Genomic DNA, 26,175 nt, shown 5'->3' with positions numbered 1-26,175 from the left:
CTTTTCATTCTTGGAAGCTAGTTTTGAGCACTTTGAGGTCTGCCTGAAAACCCGATTGATGGTCTTGTCTTTCTTTGATCCATGAGGTGTCTCTTAGCTTCTTTGGGTATCTCTGAAACCTTTTGCAGTAAACAAAATGATGGTAAGACCCTTGAGGAGAAAGTCTGGTGTATTGTGTTTGCAAGGGAGTAGATGTTTGACTTACTGCAGAAGGGGATTCAGACCACAGAGAGACACTAGACTGAAGGAAGGCTTTTGGATTATGCTCTGCTCTCTCTTGACCCACATTGTCTCAGGAAGATTGCTGCTGGAAGAAACCAACAGAACCAGTCCTGTGTGGTGTCAGAATGATGGACTATTACTAGAGAGGCGTATGATAGATGGAGGCTGGTCTACCATCTCTAAGAACTTCTTCCATTTCCCACGTCCCCATTCCCCAACACTGAAGTTAAGCTAATATAGCACCCAAGGGTGAAGGCTATTGAAGAAGGGATACACTCAGTCAAGGGCACTGTGGTATTCAGTTTTGTGTGTCAACTCAGTTATGTTACAGTCTACCATTCGAATGGGTTTTTGTTTGTTTGTTTTTTGAGACAGGATTTCTCTGTGTAGTCCTGGCTTCCCCGGAACTCACTCTGTAGACCAAGCTGGCCTCGAACTCAGAATTCTGCCTGCCTCTGCCTTCCAAGTGCTGGGATTAAAGGTGTGTGCTACCACTGCCCTGCTAGCATTCAAATGCTTAATTAGATGTTGCTGTCATTTTGAGTTCAAAACCTTAAGAAAAACCAGCTTAGACAAGCTGGGGTGGGGAGACTGAGTCACTGGAGATGCTTGAGGAGTGGAGCCGTGGCTGCCCTGGTGGAGGTGTTCTTGCCTGGGGATTCTGACCTGGCCTGCTGGCTGTCTGCCCAGCTTTGCAGCTGGCAAGGCAAGCCCCAACCACAGGAACCAACTCTAAGCTTTCTTAATGTATATCCAGCTTGTTTGTCTGGTTGAACCCAAACAGAAAGAGGTTCAGAGAGGCTGAGAAACAGAGTCACTGACTGGACTATATGTGGTTGACAAGTTGAGATTAGATGAGCCCAGAAGACAATAGTCCTTCCTATGATGGGATATCCTATTCTTTTGGGTGGGATGTCCCACCTGATTCCATACAAAATCATCTGAAGACACACAGGAGAGGAGCCCTCAGGAGAAAATATGGACTCAGAAAGGATGAAACTACAAGACACTTGGGAGTCAGAACTGCCATTTAGCAAGACTTCTGGAGGAAACGGGCCTAGTGAATCAGAGAGAACAAGACGTAGAACAAATATTCTAGGGGGAACTACATAGAAGGAGACATAGGCCACTAAGTTATAAGGTAAGACATGTGAGGCAGAGGAGAAGTTTTCTGATAGAGTCAGACAGAGGACACCAAACTTCAGCAATGTTAAGGGATCTAGGAAAGATAGCAGACACTAAAAGTTTCCTGGTGAGATTCTACCCTGGAAAGTAGGGTTGCTTTCTCTTTTCTTTTTTCTTTTTATCACTGATCCTTTACACAAATCCTCCATAAGCCCTAAACAACGCTGAGAGAACCAGACAATCAAACCTGGACGGGACTTGCATGCCATCCAGTAAGGTCAGGGGAAGGCCTAAGCACCCCAGACACTAGTGCTGAACTGGTGAAACTGGCCCCAAATTGCTAAAGATATTTTAGTTAAGTTCTAATTCCCAATGCACACAGGAACTGGTGTTTCTAATTCATGCTTCTTAAAAGTTTGAAAAATTATTTTAAGTAGATGTATTGTGTTGGGGTGGTAAAAGGTGCACATGGGGGCAGGTGACTCAGGAGGTTACAGGTATCAGATCCTCCTGGAGCTGGGGTTAAGGGAAGTTCTAAGCCATCCGATATGGATGCTAGGAACTGAACTCAGGTCGTCTGGAAGAGCAGCATGAAGTATTAACCCCTGATCCAACTCTCCAGGCTCTTACTTTATGCTCAAAAGAGCGCACAGGTCTAGTTCCCTAGCCTCTTAACTCAAGCTAAAAAGAACCAATACCCCAAAGGTCATTATTGTACTCCTGATTTAGCTATCTAATCCTTCAGGATGTTGTATTGCCTCAGAATATAGAGTTACCGGGCCCTTCCTGCTGCTCCTGCGTCATAACCTAGTAAATAAATGCAGCTCCAGCAGGCCTGCTCTGTGAAACATGCTCAGTTCATTTTGATTGCTTGATAAGACTTACTTCTGCCCCCAGAATATATTCTCGTGGCCTCTGTCTTGTCTGTAAATACAGACATGGCAGGGGAAGAGGAATTACTTGGGAGGACCTTGTCTACAATGTACTGAGATTCTAAGGGCTCTGTCTGTGTTTATGGACCCTCTGGAGGCTGCAGGGATGGCTCTTGTGAATAAAATAGTCAATATGATACACAAATAAGAACTCTTCAACAGGAAGGATGCTAAGGATAGTTTATTTTAGACACAAACACGTTAGGAAGCTGTCACCACAGTATAGATCTTCCTCTTCCAAGGATGCAATTCTAGGTCTAAGGAGGAGCCAAGCATGGGGTCTGTAGGTTCAAAAAAATCTTCTGGGGCTAGCCATCAGTCCTGCTTATAAAGATCCATCTTCCACATGGCTGTAAGACATTTACAATATAGATTTGATCATGACAGTTCCTCGGTTTATAAACCTTGAGTTGTTCAGCCCTCACTTTCAGCTGGCTAGTTCATTGCTGATTGGATGTAGGCTTCTTGTAGAGTCTCCCACCTAGACACCAGAGCTTTCTGTTTTAATCATGCTCCAAATGTTCAAGGAGGCCCACATTTCTCCCACCGTCTGATCCTGCCTCCCTTGTCTGCTAGGCTTTGCGTGTCCTAACTTCAGCTTCTCCTAGTTGAACTCCACTCTGAATTCTTCCCAGGCAAAGCTAGTCACCACTGTTAGAACTTACTAGAAAGTTGTGCAGAGTTCACACTGACACACAAACTGTTTCCACAGTCTAGTTATATTGACCTTTGAATCTCCATTGTAACACATGCCTGCCTGACTTGAAGGTGTTCAGTAAATAAGTGTTGCCATTAATCTCATTGACTTCTCCCTCCCAAGAACACTTGTTTTCCTCAGAGAGTCAACCCTCTTTGGCTGGGGTGGAAAAGAGTGAGGAGTCCCAGTTTATGACCATGTGGATCTAAGTTGTGGTGGCTTGTGTCACTTTAGTCATGGTGGAACCGTCTTTGCAGTGTAGAGGATACAGATCATGTAACCTGGTGTCCTCCTTCCTTCTTCTTCCAGTTCCTTTCTCTTGCACACATCCAGACTCTTGTGTGCAGCTAGTGGACAAAGACCATGGGGCTGTCCAAGGAAAGTCCCCTGGAAACTGACCCAGTCCCTTGGACATACCATGACAGGATGTTGTAGTACGGAAAATAATGGCCCTTGTAGCTTTATATATTTGAATAATAGGTTCACAGGTTTTGGCACTTTGGAAATATATGTTGGGAGGTATGGATTTGTTGGAGGAATTGTATCTCAGGGCACAGGCTGGGAGGTTTCAGAGACTCACATCCTTCCCAGTTATCTCACTCTCTTCCTCAGGATTGCTTCTGAAGATGTAAGCCTGCCATCAATGCTCCAGTCCCGTGCATACCTGTCTGCTGCCCTGCTTTCCACCATGAAAGTCATGGACTCACTCTCTGAAATTGTAAACCCCCAATAAATCTTCTTTTATAAGTTTCCTAGGACATTGTGCCTCATCACAACAATAGAAAAGTAAGAAGTAGGACTATACTCACTTAAAAGACAGGAGGTTTGCAGGCATGACCACAGCCATTGCTGCAGCACTTCATGTTGCCAGAGCACGATCCATCTCCTGTGCATCGTTCATCACAAGTTCCAAAACTGCGTGGGGGCGGCTTAGGACAAGCGCCAGGTTTTTCTAATTTTGAAACATACAATGGTGTTTATAGAGCCTGACACAGTCAGAAAGGCAAGGTTGAGAATTGATGCTGGATATCTGAAGGCTCATCACCTGCAGGAGACTGGCATACTCTGTACCCTCCTCTGCACCACAGGGCACTTCCCTCAGCTTCACCAGCTCCTGTCCCACACTTAAGCCCAGCTGTTGATTCCTGCCCTTGGGAGAGTGTTCTGCCCTTCCACAGCCTATGCAGTCTCAGTAGAAAGAAACTTCCCTCATCACAGCGCCTTCTTTACACCTTAGAAGATTCCATAAAATCTCTAGTGACAGTCACACATCTCTCATCACTGCAGACCCATGGTTGATCACTCAGCATGTACTTTCACAAGTCTCAAATGCAAGGCACATCTCCAAACTAGGGCAGGTGCCCTGATCTCTGTGCCAGCTTCTGTCAGATAGATTTTCCTCTGTCTGCCTGTCCGTCTGTCTGTCTGTGTCTGTGTCTGTGTCTGTCTCTCTCTTTCTCCAAGAAATGTAGAGAAGTCACTATTATAGCCCCAAAGGAGCAAATTTGATTCAGTGTGTACATGGCTCTCCCCCTGTGTTAGCTCATCCCCAGGTCCTAGTGGGTTTTGAGCCCTCTGTTTTCAGCTTGGATCCCCTTAACACACTTACCTTTGGGGTTAGACAGAGCCCAGGCAGTAGTCATTGTCATGAAAATCAAAGCTACCAGAACAAAGACTGTGGCTGTCTTCATGTTGGCTCTGACTGGGTTGAACTCACGAAGCAATTTATACCCTCAGTAAATGTAGAAGCATGGGTGTGGGAGGAGGCAGTCAATCAGGAAATATAGAAAAAACAGCTTTCCAGTGGCGTATGCTGAGAACTTGACTCTTTTTATATTTCATATCTGACTTGTCTCTAGTTACAATTAGAGTATTGTTCCTAGGTTGGTTCAAATAATAACCAGGAAAAAGTCAGGAACACAGTTTAGCATTGTGTCCCTCTTTACATCACTGCTTGGCTCTTGGATGAGCGATGATCTCATATTCATACAAGGAAGTATTTAGTTCTGTGTATACCAGCATCTTGGAATATGAGCTGAAGCAGAGACTCTCAGTGAGGAGTGTCAGGGCGTACCTGAAGCTTCCTGGACATCCAGTTACATAAAGAGAGAGATGGTGATTTTATCCTTTGGGGCTTTATAGATGATACCTAAACACTGTGGAATATGGACCCCTCTTATGTGCAGAATAGGTAATGAAGTCACTCCCGGAAGAGATGGATACTCAGAGACTTCAAACTGATTGGGGTCGGTTGAAAATAAAGAGTCAGGTTCCAGTATGATGGCTGGTTCTTTGACCAGTGCTTTTCTGTAAGTCAGGTCTTCATACAGAAGGCTACATACTTGAGCAGTGGAAGGATGAGAGCCATAGGAGAGCATGCAGAATCTCTTGTCCCCAGCAGAGAGCTTGCCTACTTTGCTCTCCAGACTATAGACTCAGAGACAGAGCTGTAGTTGCACAGTCCAAGAGCTGTGGGAATGCCCTACACACCATGGGCTGACTTTGGAATGTCTTCTTTCTGTATGGTTCCTTCTCAGAGGTTGAGGGGGTTTGTTTGGTTACATGCTTTGTTCCATGTGTGTCCAGTCCTTCCATCATGTTGAGGAGACATTCCTGGGTATCTGTAACTTTCCCCTTCTGTTGTGTGGATGTCATGTCAAAACATAGGCAAACAAAACAAAACCCCTTCTATTTGTTTTTAATGCCATGTTTTTGGAATAACCATAAACTCACAACAGCAGTGTTGTGGGGTTTTGATTGTTGTTTGCTTGCTTGCTTGTTTTTTGTTTTTTTTGGCTTTTGTTGTTTGTTTTTTGTTTGTTGTGACAGAGTTTTTCTCTATTGCCCTGGATTTCCTGGAACTGGCTCTGTAGACCAGGCTTGCCTCAACCATAGAGATCCACCTGCCTGTGCCTCACTAGCTCTGGGATTAAAGGTATACACAATTACCAATTAGCTTAAGACACAGCAGTCGTAAGGAAACAACTGGTCAGACAGTTTTGCTTTCTTTGGCAACTTTGGCCAAGAAAACACAGCTTTTTCTATTTCAACCCTAATTATTACTGCTAACTCTTGGATCACATACTACATAACAAACTGTAAATGTGTCTCTCTGTGTTGTGTGTGTGTGTGTGTGTGTGTGTGTGTGTGTGTGTGTGTGTGCTACAAAAAGGGCTGTAAAAGACTAACAGGCCACAGAAGCATTCAAGAAGTTTCAGAGTCCTGAGAAGCAGAGATACAGAGAAATGTAAGAAGAATCTAGATTGATGATCTAATGAACCAGAGTTTAGTGGAGAAGCTGGAGAAACTGTGATGGCTGCAAGTGAGGCTACTTCATGTCATCATCTTGAAAGCAAAGCTGTCCAGTTGTTGAGTTAAACTGCAGAAGCAAAGAGCAGAACCAGGCCTGGATGAAGGAACTGGAGGACAGATGGATGGCAGGTCCAGATGCGTGAGCAAGAATAAAGACAGACAATGAGGCTACACAGAAGGTGACATAGATCATCACAAACAATGTCAGCTATGAGAGACAGAGGAACAGTGTTGTGATAGAGACAGATATGGGACACCTTAGGCTTGTAGATGAAGTGGAGAGATCAAGAAAATATAACAGATGCTAAACATGTCCTGGAGAGATTCTCCTCTGAACAGAGGGCTTGCCTTTTCATCGCTGATCCTCTGCAGCATCCTTCATGAACCCCAACAATTCAGAGAGAAGCAGCAGTCAAGCCTGGACATGGCTTGCACCCCATCCAGTAAAGCCAGGGGATGAAGAAAACCACCTCACAGATCTCAATACTGCTCTTGTAGGATAGGAATGGGCCCAAAATCCCTGGTAGCATTTCAGGTGAGTTCTATCTTCCAATAGACAGGAAGTCAGATTTTTAAATGTACCACTCTCAAATGTTTAAACATTATTTTAAATCATGTTCATGTGTAGTGAGGTGTGTTGGTATACCTGCACTGGATGCAGGAGTCTGAGGAGACCAAAGGTGTTAAATCCCACCTGGATCTGGAGTAACAGTAAGTTCTGGACACCTCTCGGGGACTCTTGGAACTGTGCTGAGGTTCTCTGGAAGAGCAGTATGTGCTATTACCACTGATACAGCTCTCCAGCCTCCTAACTCCTGCTAAGAAGAACCCATACCCCAGAGGTCATGCTTGTGCCTAGGAGTTTGATATCCACTGCTGCAGGATGTTGTATTGCTTTACAATAGAGAGTTCCTTAGCCCCTCCTGCTTGTCCTGTATTATCATCCATTAAATAAATGCAGTTCCAGCAGGTCTGCTCTATGAGCCATAATCAGTTCATTTTGTTTGCTTGACTAGACTTATGTTTGAGAATGCCCCCAGAAAACATTCTTATGTCCTCTGCCTTGTTTCTACATATGAACAAGGTAGGGGGAGAGGAATTAACTTGGAGGACCTTGTCGTGGGACTGCTCGGATCCTGAGGCCCAGTGTTCAAGGGAGGCTGCAGGGATGGCGCCGCTGATTAGAAGAGTCAATGGGATGGGAAAATAAGAACTGTACAACAAGAAGAATGCTAAGGGTAGTTTATTTTGGACACAGACATATTAGGGCATTGTCACCACAATATAGATCTTCCTTGTCCAAGAATGCAATTCTAGGGCTAGGAAGTAGCCAAGCACAGGCTCTGTGAATTCAGAAGAAATCTTCTGGGGCTGGCCATCATTCATGTTTATGAAGATTGAATCCATCTTCCACATGGCTGTCAACCATCTACAATGCAGATTTGATTATGCCATTTCCTTTGCTAAGAAACCTCTAGTTGTTCAGCCCTTACTCTCTGCTTGGCAGCTCAATGCTGATTGGATGTGGGCTTGTTTTAGAATGTCCAACCGAGATACCACATTTAACTGGAACAATAAATCCCCGAACTCTCAACTAGGGCTTACAGTATCCCCATTGTCTGAACCTGACTCCCTTGTCTGGGGGACTTTGAGTGTTCTAATTATTGATCTCCACTCTGACATCTTCCCTGACAAAGCTAGTAACCACTCTTAGAACTTACTAGAAACTGGTGCAAAGTTCACGCTGACATACATTTCTACAGTCTAGTTACATTGGCCTTTGAATCGCCATTGTAACACATGCCTGCCTGACTTGAAGGTGTTCAGTAAATGAGTGTTGCCATTAACCTCATTGTCTTCTCCCTACCAGGGACACTTGTTTTCCTGAGAGTGTCAACCCTTTTTGGCTGGGGTGGAGAAGAGTGAGATGTCCCAGTCTATGACCATGTGGGTCTAAGTTGTGGTGGCTTGTGTCAGTTTAGTCATGGTGGAAATGTCTTTGCAGTGTAGAAGGCACAGATCATGTAACCTGGTGTCCTTCCTTCTTCTTCCAGTTCCTTTCTCTTGCACATATCCAGACTCTTGTGTGTAGCCAGTGTACAAAGGCCATGGGGCTGTCCAAGGAAAGTCCCCTGGAAACTGACTAAGTCCCTTGGACATACCTTGACAGGATGTTGTAATATGGATGATAAAGGCTCTTGTAGCCTTATATATTTGAATAATATGTTCACAGGTTTAAAACTTTGGAAATATATGTTGGGAGGTATGGATTTGTTGGAGGAATTGTATCTCAGGGGACAGGCTGGGAGCTTTCAGAGGCCCATATCCTCCCCAGTTAGCTTACTCTCTGCCTCAGGATTGCTTTTCAAAATGTAAGCCTGCAGGCAATGCTCCAGTCCCATGCATTCCTGCCTGCTATATTGTTCCCAAACACCAGGGACATGAACTTACTCTCTGAATCTGTAAGTCCCCCCCAAAACTTCCTTCTCTAAGTTCCCTTGGTCATGGTGTCCTATTACAACAATGGAAAAGTAAAACACAGGACTATACTCACTTAAAAGACAGGAGTTTTGCAGACATGACCACAGCTATTGCTACAGCACTTCATGTTGCCAGGGCAGGATCCATCTCCTGAGCATTGATCAACACAAATTCCAACACTTTCTGGTGAAGGCTTGGGACAAGCTCCAGGTTTTTCAAATTCTGAAATATACAATGATATTTATGTAGCCAGAAAACAGACATGAAACAAGGTGGAGAATTGATGCTAGAGATCTGAAGTCACATCACCTGCTGGAGAGCTTACTCTATAATGTCCTTTTACAACTCAGGGCTCTTCCCTCAGCTTCACCAGCTCCAGTCCTGCTCTAAAGCCAAGCTGTTGATTCAGGCCCTCAGAGCATATTCTCCACCTCCACAGCCTATGCAGTCTCAGTAGAAAGAAACTTCTACCATCGTAGCCTGTCTTTACACCTCAGAAGATGCCATAAATACTCTAATGACAGCCACACCTCTCTTTACACCAGACCCATGGTTCATCTCTGAGCAAGTGCTCCCACAGGACTCTAATGCAAGGCACATCTCTAAACTAGCGGAGCTGTCCTGATTTCTGTGCAAGTTTCTCTCAAACTAAACCCCCTCCTGCCAGCCTCTGTCTTTAAGAACGCTAAGGAATGCAGAATGATCACTCTATATAGACTAAAGGGAGTGAGTGTGATCCAAGCAGTTGTCACATGGCTTTCCCTGTAATAATGCATCCCCTGGTCCTAGTGATCTTCTAGAGTCCCCTCTCTTTCCAGCTTGGATGCCCTTAACACACTTACCTTTGGGGCAAGACACTACATAGGTAGTGTTCATCCCCACAGTGATCAAAGCCACCAGAAACAAGACTGTGGCTGTCTTCATGTTGGCTCTGGCTCGGCTGAACTCATGAAATAATTTATAGCCTCAGTAAAGCTAGAATTATGGGTGTGGGAGGAAGCAGTCAATGGGGAAATGCATGAAAACAAGAGCTTTCCAGAAAGTGCCTGCCCATCACCAGGTTCCTTTTTCCAGTTTCATAAGTGACTTCTCTCTAATTGGTCTTTGATAGATGCTAAACAAAATCACAAAATAGTCTCAAACTCATTTCCTTACCATGTGAGTTGTTACACCACATCTTGGCCCTTGTGTGAATGATGAGCAAGGGAAATATTTATTGCTGTGTAGCACTGTGTCTCACAGTAAGAGCTGGAGCAGAGACAGCCAGTAAGGAGTGTCAGGGCCCACTGGTGGCTTCCTGGACATCCAGTTACATAATGATGTAGCATTCTTCTGGGAAAGATGGGGTTTGTGTCTTTACAGCTCTACAGATGAGAATCTGAAACACTGTGGATCTGGGCCCCTCCTACCTGCAGATGTAGGTAATGAAGTCACTCCTGGAAAAGCAGATACTCAATGACTTCCAATTGGCAAGGGTCAGTTGAAAGTAAGTAGGCAGGCTCCCTGATGATGAGAGGTTGTCTTCGACCAATGCTTTTCTATAAGTCAGGTCTTTATACAGAAGGCTGCATATGTGAGCCGTGGAGGGATGGGAGGCCTAGGAGAACATGCAGTGTCCCTTGTCCCTCAGCAGAGAGCCTGACTCTTTTGCTCTCCAGACTATACACTCTCAGTGACAAAATTGTAGCTGGACAGTCCAAGTCTGTGGGAAAGATTCAGTCACCACGTGCTGGCTCTGCAGTGTCTTCTCTCTGTAGGGTGTCTTCTCAGGGTTTGAGGGGTTTGTGTGGTCACTTACTTTGCTCCCTTTATTTCTAGTCCTTCCTTCAGATTGAGGAGACATTCTAGGGTGTGTGTAACATTCCTCCTTTATTGTGTGCTTGCTTTGTCAGAAACACAGGCAAGTTCATTATTTATAATATTTTTTGTAATGTTATAATTTATATAATATGTATAAAATCATAATATATAGCAGTGGGGTTTCTGTTTATTTGTGTCTTTTGTTCTTGTTTGTTTGTTATTTTTGTGACAGGATTTTTCTGTGTAGCCCTGGATGTTCTGGACTTTGCCCTGTAGACCAGGGTGACCTTAAACTCAGATATCCACCTGCCTCTGCCTCCCCACTGCTGGAATTTAAGGAGCCCACAACCATCACTTGGCTTGAGATACAGCAGCTTCATTGGAAGCAACGGGCCAGACAGTTCTGCTTTCCTTGGCAGCCCGGGCCCAGGCAAAGAGAAAAATATTTGTTCTAACTTTAGTTATTAATATAACCTCTCAGATAACATACTATATGACAACAATAAATACATTTTTATATATCCTCCTATGTCCATATAAACATGTGTTACAGGAAAGACTGCAAAAGGCTAACTGTCTACTGAAGAATTCAAGAGGTTTCAGAGTCCTGAGAAGCAGAGAAACAGAGAAAGGTAAGAAGAATCTGGATTGATGAGATAATGAACCAGGGTTAGGAGAGAAGATGGAGAAACTGTGGTGGCTCCAAGTGAAGCCACTCCTTGTCTGCTGGGATCCTGGGGGCTCAAAGTTCAAGGGAGTCTAGTGGGATGGCTCTGCTAATTAGAAAACTCAATACAGTGTGCGCACACACAACACACACACACAAATGAGACTTCAACCAAAAGAATGCTAAGGATCATTTATTTTGTACATGAACACACTAGGAAACTGTCCCAAGCTTATAGAACTTCCTCTTCTAAGGATGCAGTTCTAGGTCTCGGCAGGAGCCAAGCAAGGGCTCTGTGGATTCAGAAGAAATGCCATCAGTTATGCTTATGAAGACCAGATCCATCTTCCACAGGGCTGTCAGTCATCTGAAATAGAGATGTGATCAGGACAGTTCCTCTGCTTGTAACCTTCTGGTGGCTCAGCCCTCACTCTCTGCTCATTAGCTCATTGCTGATTGGATGTGCACTTCTTATAGTGTCCCTCACTCAGACACCACAGCTATCACCTGCAACCTTTACACATCTCTTAAGGAGGACCCACATTTCTTCCCCTATCCGATCCTGCCTGACTTGTCTGCTAGGCTTTGTGTGTTCCAACTTCAGCTTCTCCTAGTTGAACTCCACTCTGAATTCTTCCCAGGCAAAGCTAGTCACCACTGTTAGTACTTACTAGAAAGTGGTGCAGAGCGTATGCTAACACAGAGTATGTTTCTACAGTCTAGATACATTGGCCTTTGAATCCCCTTTCTAGCACATGCCTGCCTGACACATAAGGCATTCAATAAATGAACATTCCCTTTAATATCATTGTCTTCACAATCCCAGGAACATGTGTTTCCTGAGAGAGTTGAACCTCTTTGACTGAGGGAGAGAGTGTATGATATCCCATGTTATGACTGTATGGCCCTAAATTATGATGACTTTTGTGCCCTTTTGTAAATGTGAGATTGTCTTTGCACAGTAGAGGGCTATGGCCATGCTCCCCCCATGATTGTCAAGGATTCATTCTCTGAACCTCAAAGTTCCTAATAAACTGTTTCTTCTATAAGGTCCCTTGATCCTGGTCTTATTACAACAATAGAAAAACAAACAAGAGTACTAACTTTAAAGTGATGTATACTCAGGCAATACGCAAATGCAACCACCTTCAATGTTGCAGCATTCCTGGTCATCGGGGCATGATTCATCTCCTGTCTATTCATCAAAACAATCTCCAAAACTTTGTGTTGGCCACTTGGGACAAGTTCCATGTTTTTCGAATTCTGAAATATATCATGGTGTTTATGGAACCTGAACAAGTTAGAAAGACATGGTTTTAAATTGGTGCTACATGTCTGAAGACTCATCACCTGCAGAAGACGAACCTGCTCTACATCCTCCTTTGCATGCCAGGGCTCTTCCCACAGCTTCATCAGCTCCAGTTCTGCTCTTAAGCCCAGCTGTTGGTTCTGATCTTGGGAGAGTGTTCTCCCCCTTCACCACCTGTGCAGCCTCAGTAGAAAGATCCTTCCACTATCACAGACCTTTGCATTTTAGGAAATGCCATAAAATCTCTAATGACAGCCACACTCTCTTATCACACCAGACTCTTGGTTGCTCTCTTTGTAAGAACTCCCCCAAGTCCCAAATGCAAGGAAAATCTATAAACTAGAAGAGCTACTCTGATCTCTAGGCCAGCTTCTCTCAGACTGCTCTCCAACCTCTGACTCTTAGAAAGATAAGGAATGCAGAGTGATTAGTCTTATAGGCCAAACGGGGTGAAGTTGAGGCAAGCAGTTGGCACATGGCATTTCTTCATGCTAGCTCGTGGCCGGGTCTTCGTGGTCTTTGAGTCTTCTCTCTTTTCTCTTTGGAAGTTCTTAACGCAATTACTTTTGGGAGAAGGGAAATCACAGGCAATGTCAGAATTGAGATGATGGCTGTCTTCATGTTGGCTCTGGCTGGGGTGAATTCATGAAGCGATTTTATACCCACAGTAAAGCTAGACGTTTTGGTGTGAGAATAGGCAGTCAATGAGGAATTCTCTCTCTCTCTATTTCTATATAAATATATAGGAAAAGCTTTCAAGAAGATGCCTGCCACTCAACTGCCTCCTGTATCTGTTTCATAACTGGCTTCTCTCTCATAGTCTCTTAGATGCAAATGATACCCATTAAAGAATAAAAATACATTTTACAAGTATGTTACCTGTTATATCACAGCTTGGTCCTTGTATGGATAATGAGCAAAGAAAATATTCATTTCTGGGTAGATCAGTATGTCAGATTGTTAGCTGAAGTAGAGACTCTCAGTGAGGAGTATCAGGGCCTTTCTATGGGCTTTCTTGTCATTTCTATCTATAACAATGTTGCCTGCTTCTGGAGAGATGGTGCTTGAGTCCTGTTGAGCTCTAAAGATGAGATTCCTAAACAGGTGTGGAATCTAGTTCCCTGTTACCTACAGATATACATAATGAAGTCATACCTATGCAAAATGGAAACTCAGTCTTCAAACTGGTTACCACCAGCTAAAATTCAGGGTGCAGGTTCCATGATGATGGCTGGATGTCTTTGAAGAATGCGTTTTTTTGCAAGTCAAGTCTTCATACAAAAGGCTGCATATGTGAGCAGTGGAAGGATGTGGGCCCTAGGAGAACATGCAGTGTCCTTTGTCCCCAGGCAGAGAGCCTGACTCTTTTCTTATACATAATATAGTCTCTGAGACTCATATTAGGGAGGGGGTTGGAGGGAGGAAGAGAAGGAGAGAGAGAGAGACAGAGACAGATAGAGAGACAGAGACAGAGACAGAAACGGAGGTGGAGTGAGGGAGAGGGAGAGAGAGAGAACTGTAATGAGTATTGGGAATGGCTCAGATGAAGTGTGGCTTGATTTGCAACTATCTTCTCCCTTCTCCTTGTATGGTTTTTTTCTCAGGGTTTTGAGGTCTCTCACTTTGTTCCATGTGTTTCCTGTCCTCCTTCAGATATGAGAGACATTTCTGGATGCTTATAACTTTCCTCTTTTGTTTTGTGTGTGTTGTGTCAGAAACATAGCAAATCATGTATAATCTTAAGTTCATAATCAATAAAATTCATATTAAATAACCATATATAGCAGTGTGTTTTATGTTTATTTTGTTTTGTTGGATTTATTTATTTCTGTATTTATTTATTGTGAGAGGGTCTTTCTATGTACTCCTGATTATTCTGGAATTTGTTCTATAGACCAGGGAGGCGTCAAACTCAGGCATCCACCTGCCTCTTGCTCCCCATTGCTGGAATTAAAGAAGGGCACCATCACTTTGCTGCAGATCCAGCAGTTGTAATGGAAGCAGCTTGCAAGACAATTGTGCTTTCTGTGGCAACTTGGCTGAAGCAAACACAGGTCCATTTTCTCAATTTTAATCACTAATATTAACTCTCAGTAATACCACACAAAATAAATACATCTATCTATATTGACCTGGGTACATGAGCATGTGTGTTACAGAAAGGACTCCAAAAGCCTAACTGTCCACAGCAGAGTTTGAGAGCTTAGAGAGGCCAGAGAAATAGGGAAACAGAGAAATGCAAGAAGAATCTAGATTGATGAGATAGTGAACCAGGATGTAGGGGAGAAGGTGCAGAATCTGTGATGGCTGAAAGTGGAGGCCACTTCATGTCACCGTTTTGAGAGGAGACCTGTAGAGTTGAGTTTAACTGTAGAAACAAAGAGCAGAATCTGGCCTGGATGAAGGAACTGGAAGACAGATGGATGGCAGATCCAGATGTGTGAACAAGAAGAAACACAGACAATGGGGCTACATAGAAGGAGACATAGGTCATCACTTAAGAAGGTAAGCCTTGAGAGGCACAGGAGCAGTGCTGAGCAACAGACAGACACAGGGCACCTTACATTGTTAGAAGATGTGTGGGGATCTAGAAAACTGAAGTGATGCTAAATGTTTCCTAGTGACATTATCCAGTGAACAGGAAGGTTTTACATTTCTTCACTGATCATCTGTTGCAATCCTCCATAAACACCAACAATTCAGAAAGAAGCAGTCATTAAACCTGGACATGGCTTACACCCCCTCCAGGAAGGCCAGGGGAAGAACAAAAGCAGATCTCAGGGGCCAGTGCTGACCTTGAAGCATAGGAAGAGGCCCAAAATTCCTGGAGCTATTTTAGCTGAGTTCTAACTCCCAATATAGACTGAAAGTGGAATTTCTAATGTATGATTTTATTTTTACATTCTTTCAGATTAGGTTCATGTGTGGTGAGGTGGGTTGGTAGACCTGCACTGAATGCAGGATTCTGAGATCACAGCTGTTAGGTCCCACCTGGACCTGGAGAAATCAGAAGTTTGAGCCATCTCAAGTGGATACAAGCAACTGTGCTGAGGTTCTCTGGAAGAGCAGCATGTGCTATTTACCATTGATCCAACCCCCCCGCCCCCCAGCCTCTTAACTCCTGCTAAGAAGAACCCATACATCAAAGGTCATGCTTGTACCTCAGAAGTTTGATATCCACTGCTGCAGGATTTTGGATTATTCTACAATGGGGAATTCCTGAGCCATACCTGCTTCTGGATCATCATCCATTAAATAAATGCAGCTCCAGGAGACCTACTTCATGAGACAGCCTGCTCAGGTCATTTTCATTGCTTGACTGGACTTATGTTCCAGAATATGCCCCCAATATATACTTATGTCTCCTGCCTTGTCTCTAGTTTTAAATGTGGCATGGGGAGAGAAATTACATAGGAAGACTTGTTCCTGGGACTGATGGGATGCTGCGAGCTCAGTGTACATGGGAGGCTGCAGGGATGGCTCTGCAGGATAGAATAGTCAATGAATGTGGAAATAAAAAGTGAACAATAGCTGGGCAGTTTTGGCACATGCCTTTAATCCCAGTACTTGGTAGGGAAAGGCAGGCAGATTTCTGAATTTCAGGCCAGCCTGATCTACAGACTGAGTTCCAGGACAGCCAGGAATATACAGATAAATCCTATCTTGTAAAAATGAAAAAATAAAAATAAAAAAGGAAATGGATCAATGAAAATGATGCTGAGGATAGTTTATTTTGGACACAAATACATGGGTATATTGTCACCACATTATATATTTGTCTTCTAAGGATGCTATTCTGGGACAAGGAAGTAGCCAAGCATGGGCTCTGTGGATTCAGAAGAAATCTTCTTGGGCTGGCCATTAATCATGCTTATGAAGATTGCATCCATCTTCTACATGGCTCTAAGTCATCTGCAATACAGATTTGATTATGATATTTTCCTCACGTTAGAAACCTCTTGTTGTTTGACCCTGACCCTCTGTTTGGCAGCTCATTGCTGACTAGACGTGGGCTTATTGTGCATTCCCAGACCCAGACACTGCATCCATCTGGAACAAGCAATTCCCCAACTCCCAAGGAAGGCCTAGACTTGTCCTGCGTCTGATCCTTACTCCCTTGTCTGGTTGTGTTTGTGTGTCCTAACTTAAGCTATTCCTATTTGATCTCTCTTCTGACATCTTCCCAGGCAAAGATAGTCACCACTGTTAGAAAGTAATAGAAACCTGTACACAGCTCACGCTGACACACACGATGTTTCTACAATCTAGTTATATTGGCCTTTGAATCTCCATTGTAACACATGCCTGCCTGACTTTAAGGAATTCAGTAACTGAATGTTCCCGTTTACTGCGTTGTCTTCTCCCTCCCAGGAGCACCTGTTTTCCTGAGAGGGTTAAACCTCTTTGGCTGAGGCAGAGAAGAGTGAGATGCCCCAGTTTATGACCATGTGGGTCTAAGTTGTTGTGCTTTGTGTCCTGTTAATCATGGCAGAACTGTCTTTGCAGTGTAGAGGACACGAATTACATAACCTTGTGTACTTCTTTTTTCTTCTAATTCCTTTCTCTTGCACACATCCAGACTCTGTGTGCAGCCAGTGGACAAAGACCATGGGGCTGTCCAGGGACTGTCCCCTGGAAACTGACTCTGTCCCTTGGATATACCTTGCCAGGATGTTGTATGGATGATAATGGCCCTTGTAGCCTTATGTATTTGAATAATTGATTCACTGTTTCTGGAAATTTGGGGAAATATATTGGGAGGTATGGATTTTTTGGAGGAATTGTACATCAGGGGACAGGCTAGGAGGTTTCAGAGGCCCATATCCTTCCCAGTTAGCTCATTCTCTGCCTCAGGTTTGCTTCTCAAGATGTAAGCCTGTCGTCAATGCTCCAGTGCCATGACTACCTGCCTGCTTCATTCTTCCCCAACTCCAGGATCATGGATTTGCTCTTTGAACCTGTAAATCCCCAATAAACTTTCTTCTATAAATTACCTTGATCTTGCTTTCCTATTACAACAATGGAAAAGTAAAACACAGGAATATACTCACTTGAAAAATAGGAAATATGCAGATATGACCACAGACAGTGGGACAGCACTTCTTTATTTTGGGGCATGATTGATCTCCTGAGCATCGATCAGCACAATTCCTAGCAGGTATTAGGGCACTTATGGGACAAGCTCCAGGTTTTACTAATTCTGAAGTACACAATGGTGTTTATGCAGCCTGAGGCAGACAGAAAATTATGGTTGAGAATTGATGCTAGGGTTCTGGAGACTTATTAGCTCAAGAGACTGGCTTACTCTATATTCTCCTTTGCACTACAGGGCTCTCCTGCAGCTTCACCAGCTCCAGTCCTTTTGCCAGGTATTTAGTATTGATTCTGGCCCTTGGGAGAGTGTTCGTCCCCTCCACAAGCTAAAAGGTCTCAGTAGAAAAAAGATCTTCTGCCATCATAGCCCCTTGCTTGCACCTTAGAAGATGCCATAAAATCTCTAATGACAGCTACACCTCTCTCATTACAAAAGAACTATGGTTTATTTCTGAGCAAGTGTTCCCATGAATCCCAAATGCAACATACATATCCCACCCAGAGTACCTGTCCTCATGTATTGCACAGGCTTTGTCACCTGCATCTCTCCCTTCTCCCTCCCCCCTCCCTCTCCCTCCCCCTTTCCCTCTTCCTCCCCATTCCCCTCTCCCTCCTCCTCCCCCTCTCCCTCCCCCTTTTTCTCCTTTTCATTTAAGAAGACCAGATAGGCCCAGTGATTTCTGGCCAAATGCAATGAGATTGATCCCTTCATTTGCCACATGGCTTTTCTCTCTGCTACCTTAGTAGAAGCTTTTACTGGGATTTGAGCTTTGGTCATCTTAACACACTTACCTTTAGAAGACAGAGCACAGGCAATATTCATGTTCGTGGTGATCAAAGCCACCAGGAGCCACACAGTGGCTGTCTTCATGTTGCCTCTGGCTGGGCTGAACTCAAACTAAAGGTTTTATAGCCTCAGTAAAGCTAGGAGTATGGGTGTGGAAGGAAACAGTCAATGGGGAAATGTATGAAACAAGAGCTTTCCAGAAAGTGCCTGCCCATCACTGGGCTCCATTTTCTGCTTTATAACTTCTCTCTAATAGGTCTTTGGTAGATTTAAATGATAATCACAAAGGATTTGCGAACAAATTTCAGTACCATGTGACCTTTTACACCGCATCTTGGCCCTTGTATAAATGATGAGCAAGGGAAATATTGTGTAGCTCAGTGTCTCCAAGTGAGAGCTGGAGCAGAGACACCCAGTGAGGAGTGCCAGGGCCCACCGGTGTCTTCCTGGACATCCAGATACATAAGGATGTGGCATGCTTCTGGGAGAGATGAGCCATCTATCTTTGGAGGGATCTGGGCCCCTCTTACCTGCAGATGTAGGCAATGAAGTCACTCCTGGGAGACATGGATACTCAGAGACTTCTGACTGACTAGGGTCAGTTAAAATTAAGTAGGCAGGCTCCACGATGATGGGTGGTTGCCTTCCACCAATGCTTTTCTGTAAGTCAGGTCTTTATACATAAGGCTGCATATGTGAGCAGTGGAGTGGGGAACCCTAGTAGAACATGCAGTGTCCCTTGTCCCTGAGCAGAGTCTTCTGCTATCCAGGCTATAGACTTTCAGAGAAAGCTATAGGTGGACAGTCCAAGGGCTGTGGGTTTGGCCCAGACATCATGTCGTTAGCTCTGCACTGTCTTCTCTCTGTAGGATTCCTTCTGAGGGTTTGAGGGGTTTGTTCCATTGCATGCTTTGCTCCATGTGTTTCCTGTCCTTCCTTCAGATTGTGGAGACAGTCCTGTGTGTGTGTGTGTGTGTGTGTGTGTGTGTGTGTGTGTGTGTGAGTGAGTGTGTGTGTGTAAAACATTCCTCCTTTGTTGTGTGCCTGCTTTGTTATAAACACAAGCCAATTGATTTGTATTTTTGTAGTGTCATAATTTATGCAATATCTGTAAAATCACATTATATAGCACTGAGTTTTTTAGTAAGTTAGTTTTGTTTTGATGATGTTGGTGTTTTTTGTTTTGTTTTGTTTTTGTGACCAGGTTTTTTTTTTTTTTTTTTTTTTTTTTTGTGGAGCCCTGGCTGTCCTGAAACCTGCTCTGTAGACCAGGCTGGCCTCAAACTCGGAGATACACCTGCCTCTCTCTCCCCACTGCTGGAATTAGAGGAGCTCAGCAGCACCACTTGGCTTCAGATACAGCAGTTATTAGAGGAGCAAAGGTCCGGACAGTTTTGAGAGGATCAGGAGCAGAGCTGTCATGGAAACAGACACAGGACACCTAAATTTCCAATGAAGTTGGGGGGATTTAGTAAAGATAATGGAGGCCCACACTTTCCTGGTGAGATTCTCCTCTGAACAGGAAGGGTTTGCCTTGTCTTCATTGGATCTTGGCAGTGATCCTCCAAAAACCCCAACAATGCTGGGAGAACCAGAAATCTAACCTGGACATTGCTTGTACCTCATTCAGGAAGGATGGGGAGGAACAAGAGCACCTTACAGTTGCCAAGCGCTGACATTGAAGGACAGGAATGGCACAAATTTCTTGGTTGTATTTCTGTTAAGTTCTAGCTCCTCATGTAGGAAGTGGTACTCTAATAGATACGTCTTTAATATTTCAAAAAATTTTTAATTAATCTGTATATTTCTTTGAGGTAGGGTATTGTGCTCTGAATGCAGGAGTCTGAGTTGTCATATCCCTCTGTAGCTGGAGTAATATGATATTCTGAGCCACCTGGCGCAGATGTTGAGAACTGATCTCTGGAAGAACAGTATGTGCTATTAACCACTGAGCCAGCTCCATATGCTCCTAACCCCTGGTAAGAAGAACCCACATTCATGGTCATGGTTGGGCTCCTGGAGTAGCATGTCCAGTCTTGAAGGATGTTGCATTGCCTATCACAGGGAATTCCATGGCCTTCCTGCTCCTCCTGAGTCACCATCCAGTAAGTAGAGCATCAGCAAGACTGCTCCATGGAACTGCTAAACTCATTTTGATTGTTTGACCAAGTTATACTCACAAAATAGAAAAAATTCTCCTGTCCCCCATGTTGTCTGGAGATACAGGTGTAGCAGAGGGGGAGGAGTTACTTAGGAGGACCTTGTCCTCAATCTGCTGGGATCCTGAACAGTGTTCACAGGAGGCTGCAGGATGGCTCTGCTGATCAGAAGAGTCAGTAGGATGCAAACATAAGAACTCTTCAACAAGAAGTAAGCTATGAACAATTTTTTTGGAGTGTCTTCTCTCTGTAGGGTCTCTTCTCATCATTTGGGGTGTTTATTTGGTCATTTGGTTCCTTCCATGTGTTTCTAGTCCTTCCATCGAATTGAGGAGACATTCCTGGGTATCTTTAATTTTCCCCCTGTGTTTATTTACATTCTGTATCAGAAACACAGGCAAATTATTTTGTATGCCTTTTTATGTCATAATTTAATAAATACCTATAAAATCACAATATATTACCTTGGGGTAATTTGTATGCTTGCTTGCTTCAGATTTTTGTTGTCTTTTTTTTTTTTTTTTTTTTTTTTGTACAGGAATTTTTTGAGTAGCCCTAGCTGTAATGGAAATTCTTATGCAGGCTGTGAGTGGGAGGAGGACTCTGAAGTAAAAAGTTAAAGGTTCTTTGGAGAGTCAGTTGTGTTGAATGATGTTTGTCTGGGACAAACATGTGAAGGAGTGTTTTCCTGATGTGGGCAGAGGGTAAAGTCTAATGCAGACTCATGAAGGAACATTACCTGAGTCAGACACAGCAGAAAGATTATATTCTAAAGCATGCAAGTGAAAGGCCATATGATGAAGGAATCTTTGCAACACTCATGATTTGGTCCAACTTACATTTTTATAGTTGAGCTATATTTTTTGGGACTCCATCGAGAGAAACACACCAAAAAATGTTCTAGTAGTGTGCCTCAGTATTTTTGCTGATTCTTCAGACTAGGGCTGATTGGCAGAGTGATGTCATCTGAGACAGACATGGGTGCTGATGCAAGACCCAGGCAGAGGCAAGACACCTGGAGGACACATGATGTTTGAAGATTATCAATAGCACTCAACTGTGCAAAGACAGGGAAAGAGTTTGCATTGGGACTTGAGTCTTTTGCTTATCTTTACTTCCATGAGAGAGGAACAGGTGAGAACAGCTCCTGGTGTCCATTCAGGCCCCTCCTGCTGATTCAATCCCAGGCTGAGGCCTGACTGTCTCTGTTAGGTCTTGTCTCCTCTTTGGCTAAACAGACTATAATGAACTGGACTGCTGGTGTATCCATAAAGTGTTTGCAAGTGGATCCAGCTGCCTCTGCTAAGCTGGGAGCTGAACTGCCGATTTCCAGACAACACAAATGGGAGTTGTTCCAAAGAACCCTTTCTAAACAGGTCCACTTCGCCGTATCTTTTCTTTTCCACCACCTCTGGTGTGCAGTGGGCTAAAACGGAGGTTAAAGTGTTTAAGAACAATCATTAAAAATATATTTTAAAAAATTGAAGTTACAGGTCTCAAACAAAGAGATGCACTGCCTCTCCCTTTTCCACTGATGGAGCAGAGGTCCAGATTGGTGAACAAGAAGAAATTCATATGTGAGAATTACATAGAAAGAGACATAGGTCAAGTAACTAGGTAAACCATGAGAGGCACAGGAGCATTGCTGTGATAGAGACAGCCATCGGACACCTAACTTTGCAAATGAAGTTGGGGGATCTGGTAAAGATAATGGAGGCTTACTGTTTGCTGGTGAGATTCTCCTCTGAACATGAAGGGTTTGCTTTTCTTCTCTGATCATTCACAAACCCCAATAATTCAGAGAGACGCAGTAATCCAGCATGAACATGGCTTGTACCCCATCCATTAAGTTCAGAGTAAAAAGAAAAGCACCTCATAAAACCATCCTTGATATCCTTTGCACCTCAGGGCTCTCCCCTCAGCTTCACCAGGTCCAGTCTTGGTCTGAAGTTCAACTTGAAGATGGCCCTTGGGAGAGTGTTCTGCCCTTCCTCAGCCTATGCAGTCTCAGTAGAAAGAACCTTCCCTCATCACAGCCCTTTCTTTACACCTTAGAAGATGCCATAAAACCTGTAATGACAGTCACATGCTCTCATCACAGCAGACCCATGGTTGATCAATCAGCATGTGCTTTCACAAGTCTCAAATGCAAGGCTCATCTCCAAACTAGGGTATATGCCCTGATCTTTTATGCCAGCTTCTCTCAGACTTCTTCCTAGCCTCTGTCTTTAAGAAAGTTAAGAAATGAAGAATGATAACTCTTATAGGCCAAAGGGAGTGAGTTTGATCCAAGCAGATGTCACATGGCTTTCCCTGAAATAGTATCCCAAGGTACTAAATGTTTTTGCATTCTTTCAGATTCCTGTCATGAGTGGTGAGTTGGGTTGGTAGACCTGCACTGAATGCAGGATTCTGAGATCACAGCTGTTAGGTCCCACCTGAATGTGGAGTATCAGAAGTGCTGAGCCATCTCAAGTGGATACTGGCAACTGTGCTGAGGTTCTCTGGAAGAGCAGCATGTGCTATTTACCACTGATCCAGCTCCCTAGCCTCTTAACTCCTGCTAAAAAGAACCCATACCCCAAAGGTCATACTTGTGCCTCAATAGTTTGATATCCACTGCTGCAGGATATTGGATTGTTCTACAAGCAGAATTCCTGAGATATACCTGCTTCTGTATCATCATCCATTAAATAAATGCAGCTCCAGGAGACCTACTTTATGAGACAATCATGGTCAAGTCATCTTGGTTGCTTGACTAGACTTATGTTCAAGAATTCCCCCAGAAAATAGAATTATGTATCCTGTCTTGTATCTAGTTATAAATATGGCATGGAGAGAGAAATTGCATAGGAAGACTTGGTCCTAGGACTGATGGGATGCTGCGAGCTCAGTGTATATGGGAGGCTGCAGGGATGGCTCTGCAGAATGGAATAGTCAATGGAATGTGAAAATAAGAAGTGAACAACAGAAAGGATTCTTAGGAATGTTTATTTTGGACACAAATACATGAGTACATTGTCACCACATAATATATCTTTGTCTTCTAAGGATGCTATTCTGGGACAATGAATAGCCAAGTACATGCTCTGTGGATTCAGAAAAAATCTTCTGGGGCTGGCCAAGAGTCTTGCTTATGAAGATTGAATCCATCTTACACATGGCTCTAAGTCATCTGCAATACAGATTTGATCATGACATTTCCTCAGCTTAGACACTTCTCATTGTTCAGCCCTTACTCTCTGCTTGACAGATTAGTGCTGACTGGATGTGGGCTTATTGTCCAGTCCCTCACCCAGACACCACAGCTCTCTGGAACAAGCAATTCCCCAACTATCATGAAGGGCCAAGACTTCTCCTGGGTCTGATCCTTACTCCCTTGTCTGGTTGGATTTGTGTGTCCTAACTTAAGCTACTCCTTATTGGTCTCCACTCGGACTTCTTCCCAGGCAAAGATAGTCACCACTGTTAGAAAGTACTAGACACTGGTGCAGAGCTCATGATGACACACAGACTGTTTCTGCAGTATAGTTATTTTGTCTTTTGAGTCTGCATTGTAACATGTTAGGATCGACCTTGTTTGAACTTTTACTGCCTTAAGTGCTTGCTGGCATAAAGTATTGGTTCTTTGGGAAAGTACTTGCCCACGTGAGTACAAATAGATATAGATCCTGAAGTCAGCAGACAACAAATAGCTATAAATGTTGTGGATAGGTGCCTATAACCCATTCTGTTCTGATCTTCCTGCTAAACTGTTTACCCAGTCAATATCCTGTTCCTGGGAAGAGCTGCATTACCCAGAGACAAAGCGACCCCCTTCCACCCTCCTTCCTGCTCCTATGAGTACATAACCCCAGTGGGAAAAATAAAAATTTGTCAGCTTGATCAGGACTCTTGACTTGCTGTCCATTCTTTGTGTTCCTTGTGCCCAAATCTCTTTCAGGTGCCCCTCACGTCCCTGTTTGACTGTCCTGTGGGTTGGAACAGTAACATATGCCTGCCTGACTCTAAGGTGTTCAGCACATGAATGTTCCCATTAACTTTCCTGTCTTCTCCCTCCCAGAAGCTCTTGTATTCCTGAGAGTCAAAGTTCTTTGGCTGAGGGAGAGAAAAGTGAGATGTCTCAGTTTATGGCCATGTGTGTCTAAGTTGTGGTGCTTTGTGTCACTTTAGTCAAGGTGGAACCGTCTTTGCAGTGTAGAGGACACAGATCATGTAACCTGGTGTCCTTCCTTCTTCTTCCAGTTACTTTCTCTTGCACACATCCAGACACTTGTGTGCAGCCAGTGGACAAGGAACATGAGACTGTCCAAGGAAAGTCCCCTGGAAACTGACTCAGTCCCTTGGAAATACCTTGACAGGATGTTGTAGTATGGATGATAATGGCCTTGTAGCCTTATGTATTTGAATAATCAGCTCACAGTTGTTTGGAACTTTGGGGAGACATGTTGGGAGATATTGATTTGTTGGAGGAATTGTGTCTCAGGGGACAGGCTGGGAGGTTTCAGAGATTCACATCCTTCTCAGTTAGCTCACTCTCTTCCCCAGGATTGCTTCTGAAGATGTAAGCCTGCAGGCAATGCTCCAGTGCCATGCATAATTGCTTGCTGCCATGCTTCCTAACACGAGTGTCATGGACTCACTCTCTGAAATTGTAAGCACCCGATGAACTTTCTTCTATAAGTTACCTTGGTCATGGTGTCTTATTACAACATAAAAAGTAAAAAATAGTAATATACTCACTTAAAAGCCAGTAGATTTGCAGATATGACCACAGACATTGCTACAGAACTTCATTTGGCCAGGGCACAATTGATCTCCTGAGCATAGTTCAACACAAATTATATCACTTCCTGGGGAAATCTTGGGTCAAGCTCCAAGTTTTTCTAATTCTGAAATATACAATGGTGTTTACTCAGCCTGAAGCAGACAGAAAACAAGATTAAGAATTGATGCTAGAGATCTGAAGGCTCACCACCTGCAGGAGACTGGCTTACTCTATATCCTCCTTTGCACCCTAGAACTGTTCCCTCAGTTTACCCAGCTCCAGTCTTGCTCTTAAACCCAACTGCTCACTCTGGGCATTGGGAGAGTGTTTTCTCTCTGCAGAGCTTATACTGTCTCAGAAGAAAGAACGTTCCACCATCACAGCCTCTTCTTTACACCTAAGAAGATGCCATAAAATCTCTAATGATAGCCACACTCTCTCATCACACAAGACACATGGTTCGTCTCTGAGCAAGCACTCCCACAGGTCCCAAATTCAAGGTATATCTACAAACTAAAAGAGCTGCCCTGATCTCTATGTCAGCTTCTCTCAGACTACTGGCCAGCCTATGTCTCTAAAAAAGCTAAAGAATGCAGAGTGATCGCTCTTGTAGGCCAAAGGGAGTAAGTTTGATCCAAGCAGATGTCAAATGGCTTTTCCTGTAATATTGCATCCCAAGGTCCTAGTGAGCTTTGAAGAGTCCCTTCTGTTTTCAGCTTGGATCTCCTTAACACACTTACATTTTGGAGAAGACAGAACACAGGTAATGTTCACTCCCATAACGATCAAAGCTACCACAAACAAGATTGTGCCTATCATCAT

General features: G+C 43.8%; 2 protein-coding genes, 1 long non-coding RNA gene and 1 pseudogene across 3 annotated transcripts; all 4 read right to left on the bottom strand.

Moving 5' to 3' along the window:
* Positions 1-2,424: 2,424 nt before the first annotated feature.
* Positions 2,425-4,781, bottom strand: Wfdc18 (WAP four-disulfide core domain 18). The gene is made up of 3 exons (NM_007969.4): positions 4,586-4,781; positions 3,786-3,928; positions 2,425-2,629 (listed from the first exon to the last, which is right to left on the bottom strand). The coding sequence occupies exons 1-2, from the start codon at positions 4,665-4,667 to the stop codon at positions 3,786-3,788; spliced, it is 225 nt and encodes a 74-aa protein (NP_031995.3). The 5' UTR covers positions 4,668-4,781; the 3' UTR covers positions 2,425-2,629.
* Positions 4,782-7,515: 2,734 nt separating this feature from the next.
* Wfdc17 (WAP four-disulfide core domain 17) lies at positions 7,516-9,729 on the bottom strand. The gene is made up of 3 exons (NM_001081957.1): positions 9,612-9,729; positions 8,843-8,991; positions 7,516-7,717 (listed from the first exon to the last, which is right to left on the bottom strand). The coding sequence occupies exons 1-2, from the start codon at positions 9,691-9,693 to the stop codon at positions 8,843-8,845; spliced, it is 231 nt and encodes a 76-aa protein (NP_001075426.1). The 5' UTR covers positions 9,694-9,729; the 3' UTR covers positions 7,516-7,717.
* Positions 9,730-16,255: 6,526 nt separating this feature from the next.
* Positions 16,256-18,521, bottom strand: Gm11430. Its single transcript, XR_001780135.1, has 2 exons — positions 18,432-18,521; positions 16,256-16,457 (listed from the first exon to the last, which is right to left on the bottom strand). It is a non-coding gene; the product is annotated as a predicted gene 11430 (long non-coding RNA).
* Positions 18,522-25,328: 6,807 nt separating this feature from the next.
* On the bottom strand, positions 25,329-26,175 carry Gm11432 (annotated as a pseudogene).

The sequence above is a fragment of the Mus musculus genome, chromosome 11, assembly GCF_000001635.26.
Source record: "Mus musculus strain C57BL/6J chromosome 11, GRCm38.p6 C57BL/6J".
NCBI classification, from domain to species: Eukaryota; Metazoa; Chordata; class Mammalia; order Rodentia; family Muridae; genus Mus; species Mus musculus.
This window is presented reverse-complemented; position numbering and strand designations above follow the sequence as displayed.

Bases quoted from the DNA above. Each gene is read 5' to 3' on its own strand.
- Wfdc18 (NM_007969.4), bottom strand. From the start codon at position 4,667: ATGAAGACAGCCACAGTCTTTGTTCTGGTAGCTTTGATTTTCATGACA. The intron at 3,929-4,585 runs GTAAGTGTGTTA...TTTCAAAATTAG, and splicing joins GGCTCTGTCTAACCCCAAAG to AAAAACCTGGCGCTTGTCCT.
- Wfdc17 (NM_001081957.1), bottom strand. From the start codon at position 9,693: ATGAAGACAGCCACAGTCTTGTTTCTGGTGGCTTTGATCACTGTGGGG. The intron at 8,992-9,611 runs GTAAGTGTGTTA...TGTATATTTCAG, and splicing joins TGTAGTGTCTTGCCCCAAAG to AATTTGAAAAACCTGGAGCT.